The sequence below is a fragment of the Limulus polyphemus genome, unplaced genomic scaffold, assembly GCF_000517525.1.
Source record: "Limulus polyphemus unplaced genomic scaffold, Limulus_polyphemus-2.1.2 Scaffold6411, whole genome shotgun sequence".
NCBI classification, from domain to species: Eukaryota; Metazoa; Arthropoda; class Merostomata; order Xiphosura; family Limulidae; genus Limulus; species Limulus polyphemus.
Window position 1 is genome coordinate 1 of NW_013672021.1, and position 5,134 is coordinate 5,134.

The following is a 5,134-nucleotide window of genomic DNA, read 5'->3' on the forward strand; positions in this document are numbered from 1 at the left end:
TAAAATGTATTAATATCTAAAATGTAGAATGTATTAATATGTAGAATGTATTAATATCTAAAATGTAGAATGTATTAATATTTAAAATGTATTAATATTTAAAATGTAGAATGTATTAATATCTAAAATGTAGAATGTATTGATATTTAAAATGTAGAATGTATTAATATTTAAAATGTAGAATGTATTAATATCAAAAATGTAGAATGTATTGATATTTAAAATGTAGAATGTATTAATATCTAAAATGTATTAATATCTGAAATGTAGAATATATTAATATTTAAAATGTAGAATGTATTAATATCAAAAATGTAGAATGTATTAATATCAAAAATGTAGAATGTATTAATATCTAAAATCTAGAATATATTAATATTTAAAATGTAGAAAGTATTAATATCTAAAATGTAGAATGTATTGATATTTAAAATGTAGAATGTATTAATATCTAAAATGTAGAATGTATTATTATTTAAAATGCAGAATGTATTAATATCTAAAATGTAGAATGTAGTTAATATCTAAAATGTAGAATGTATTAATATCTAAAATGTAGAATGTATTATATCTAAAATGTAGAATGTATTAATATTTAAAATGTAGAATGTATTAATATCTAAAATGTAGAATGTATTAATATTTAAAATGTAGAATGTATTAATATTTAAAATGCAGAATACTTAAGGTTATTGTAATTACTTGATAGTGTTGGACAGAGACAGTTGATCTGTCTTGCTCGAGCATTACTCAGAAAAACTAAAGTCTTGGTCCTGGACGAAGCTACAGCAGCTGTTGACCTGGACACCGACAGACTGATCCAGAACACAATCAGGAATGAATTTAGTCAGTGTACTATCATCACCATTGCTCATCGACTCAATACAATCATGGATTATGACAGGTTGAGGAAAACATGAATTGTTTCTGAGTATTTCATAAACTCAATGAACTACCTTACATTTAGAAAGCTCAAGCAAAATTAAGTATCACCACCATGTATTTTTAATTACTTCTTACACACTTACTTTAAATATGAACACTGAAACCACAGGTTCAGCAGAGGTTTCGGTTTTGATTAAATGGCAAAAATGCTTATGAGATATTTAGAAGTAAAGGTGTTGTTCATTACTCAATGGACAAAGTTCTGTCTTTGAACTTGAGAGGGGCATTTGTAGTATACAAAAAGGTATTGTAGTGAAAAAGAGATCTCAAAGAACAAAAACTGAAACAATAATAATTAAAGGAAGATAAATAAAGTAAGCAGAAATTTATAAGACATGGAGAAAGAGGCATGGATGGCACACAAATATAAGATGAAGAAAAAGGTTAGACAGGTAGAACAAATTGACTCTAAGGAAGATGAACATTCAGCTAAAGAAGTAAAGTGGCTTCATGTCAAAAACATCAAATTCAACTGGATCTCCGTAATATTTAGTTTAAGTCTTGTGGGTTGTTTTCAGTAAAATGTATCTCGTTTTTATTTTATTTCAGTTGCTTTGTATGTGAGGAACATTAAAACATAAGTAACACAGTATCTAATGAAAACAATAAATTTCCAAATAAAATTCTGCTATAGTAAATGTAGTTCATTATTATTACTTTGCTATTTATGGAAAAAAAAAAACAGTAACATTAATGTTAATATGTATTATATATAATCAAAAATAAACCTCTCACTGACAAATTTATTAACTTTAAGGAAAAATAATGTTAACATGAATAATAATTGCCTGTTAAAAACATTCTATTTGGAACCAGGAAATACTGAGAATGCCACAGAGAGTCTAAAGTTCTTCGGCTTCTAGAGCCCTCATTGGGCCCTCAACCTAATGGTTTTTTACCTTGGCCTTTAGTCTCAACAAATGTTGAGTTTAGTTTTTTTTACTTTTATCATTTCTACCTTAGTAACTCCATTAGGTTTTCAACATCTCAGAATTAAAATATGCCCTAAATAATTAAGATTATTCTCCACACGCCTGAAGAAAAACCTTCGTGCTAAATCTTACCTTTTCATGTAATTTTATACTTTCATGATCATTAACACTTTATTAAAAAATCATCTTGGTATCAAAAGAAATACACATATTGAGACATCTCATTAATTTTCTTCATCCATCAAGCCAGTCCTGCATCCTTAGCCATGCCATAAAACACTGACTGTGTCTGTACTAGAAGATTTTTAGGAGGACCTGTTTCAATAATTTTTCCTTGATCCATGACAATAACCCTAACATAAGAATAAAAATCACAATTAGAAATAAGAGTAATTAAAACTAAAGTATCAATATTTAGTTAAACATAAATGTGAGTGTTCCTGTCAATGCTTAACATTCAGTATTTTAACAGGCTGATAAAGTATAAGCATCTCAGTGCCAGTTTTATGTTATCACATGAAAAGGTTGATGATTTAAATAGGAAAGAAGGTATATTGATTTTTTTCTATAAAAACAATTGCTCATTAAATAATATTTAGAAGAATGTGAAATAAATGCATTTTAAAAGATTGACCTGATAAATATCAGGGTATCAATTGTATTTTGTTATTTATATTAATAAACATTTAAAGATCTGTCATACAACATTGGACAATTATTGACTTGTTATGAAAGCAGTTAATAATTTTTTATTCTACTCCCTCTTCTGTTTTCAACTTTACTAAAAGCTGATTAATTAGCACTGTCACCTGTATAATTAACCTACATTTATGGTACAACATGGAAATCTTACAGTGTAACATTTCTTTGAAGATTTGGATCGCATTTTACAAACCAATAAAAAATAAATAAGTAAAATTTAAATTTTTTAATTTTTCAAATATCATGTGATAATATGATATTCTATATGATATTATATATATGATAATATACCAATAAATGAGAAAAAAAAGAACTTCTCTAATGTTAGCACCAACTTTGCATAGAATGTTGGAAAGGTTTCCACCATTGTTTGTAAATTACGCTTACAGGCCAGGCTTTCTTAAGTGTCCATTTTTCAACTGAAAAATGCTAAAAAAAAATCTTCTCCTATAAGTATGATTTATACAGTTCTTGAAAAAATAACAACTGAAAAAACCTTGTGCCAAATATCTAGCACTCAGGCTACATTCTGTCATATTTTCCCACCTTGATGAAGATGACTACTGTTTTCCACATGTGTTCTCCTTTACCAGATTATATTGTACCTAAAATAAAAAGGCAAAAAGCAAACAAATTGTAAGAAGGTTCTTCCCTTCTGCTGCCTTTTTTCTGTGATAATATTTCAGCTGCCGACTTTGTTTATCATCGAATTTAGAAATACAAATATGAAACCAATTATCGAAATGTATACCACCTCTGTATATTAGTAAAGACAGGTGTAGACATTAATGTGATCTCCTTTACATTTCTACAGTAAATCCAGCTATAGCAGGTTAATAAGAATAGTTATTTTGTATTAGACTATTTCCACAGATCATAAACGTAAGCATTACACTAAGAAGTGCAAAGTATATAAAAGGAGTTGAATTATAATGGTCCTTTACCTATCCTGTGAACTCCTTTACATGCATCTCACCATGTCCCCAATTATCTGTTTTTATAAATAGACCCCTAATTATCACTCATAGATTTAGCTTTGTAATTTATCAGTCATTTAAACCTAAAACTACCACCAATCATGCCATATGAATGCTAGTTATACAGTTAGAGATACACACACCTGTTATGTAATCCCATTTTCAAGTACTTTTCTTGCAGGAAAATGAGTTGATTTGTGACTAATACATTTCAAATCATCTGCACATGGTGGAAACTAAATATGGCAGAAAAAGCACTCTACATATTCTCCTCTGAAGTAAAAGAGAACACGTAAAGAAGTTCACGCAATTTCATGTTCAGTGATGTTTACTGAAGAATGCAATTTACTCTTACTCTTTCAGTTACTTATAACAACAAATGTCTTGGCTGTTGTGTATAACGTTATAACAAAATGACATAATTTCAGTACCTACGCTAGATATATATATGTGTATAGGAGATCGCGTGCTTAAAAAAAACTAATTATATTACAAGCCCCAAATGGACATACCCAAAATATCTCTTGATACCCTGTACTTGGGGTATGATCAAATCAAATTATATACTTCCCGGATTGATTTTAGACTAATCTTTTTATTTACTCAAAAATTGTAATTGTAATCTTGAAAATAAACAACGGTAAAGGAGAACACATGATTACGGTGACATGTTATTTTGGATATTTTTATATGTGAAAAAGTAATGGGACAATCAGCTAATAACAAATTTTCAAAACATAAGTGTTTACTAATTAATCACAATAAAGGCTTGAGTCATTCTTAGAATTTTTGTGTTTATGTTATTGCTTTGAAATTAAATTTTTCTACTGGCAACATACTACTTTTAACACCCCACCATTGTTTATTTTCTTAGTTTGCTGGAAAACTTAACACAAACTCAACATATTACATATGTTTGGAAAACTCTGTCCATCGTCTATCATTTAGAAATTAGTATATGTTAGTCCCAGAACACTGGCGACATCAAATTGAACATTTAAGAAAGCCTGGCCCTTACATTCTACATAAATCAGCATGTTTTCACCATATGCTGTGGTAGCAAATTGTTTTTACTTGAGCCTAAATGAAATTGGTATGTTTTCACTATGTGGCAAAAAATGTTTGCATGCAAAGTTCTGCTACAACATCATGTATGCATGGCAATTGCCTTGACAGTTGGGTGACACCAATGTTGTTTGTTGCCCAGCTTTCAAGACAACAATGAAAATATTAATTACCAAGTGATGCACTCTTGGTCAATCACGGCAAGAAATTCATGCTAGCGGGTAGAATAAACTTTTAAGGAATTATTCATTTTCATATAATGTGACTAAAAGCATTCTTTATTGCATTATAAACTATAAAAATTATAGAATAAAACATTTACTGTATTTCTAGATACCCCTAGTTTCTGTTATCACTGTCTACAACAGTATCTTAAGTAGAGATGAATAAAATAGTTATATCGAAAGCTTGAATAAATAGAAATAGTTAACTGATGTCCTGTGGTGAAAAAAACATTGTGTTAAATTTTCTTTGCCTTTTTTAAGGTAATGGCTTATTAGTTTTTCAGTTGTA

General features: G+C 28.6%; 1 protein-coding gene across 1 annotated transcript in view; it reads right to left on the reverse strand.

Annotated features, from left to right (window-relative positions):
• Window positions 1-1,001: 1,001 nt before the first annotated feature.
• The window catches only part of LOC106473695 (multidrug resistance-associated protein 1-like), a gene marked incomplete at its 5' end in the record, with an annotated part of 47,528 nt that continues 43,395 nt past the window's right edge, over window positions 1,002-5,134 (reverse strand). The window contains one exon of the mRNA XM_022402097.1: window positions 1,002-2,276. Within this exon, the coding sequence (XP_022257805.1) occupies window positions 2,119-2,276 (158 nt within the window). The remainder of the gene's footprint in view (window positions 2,277-5,134) is intronic.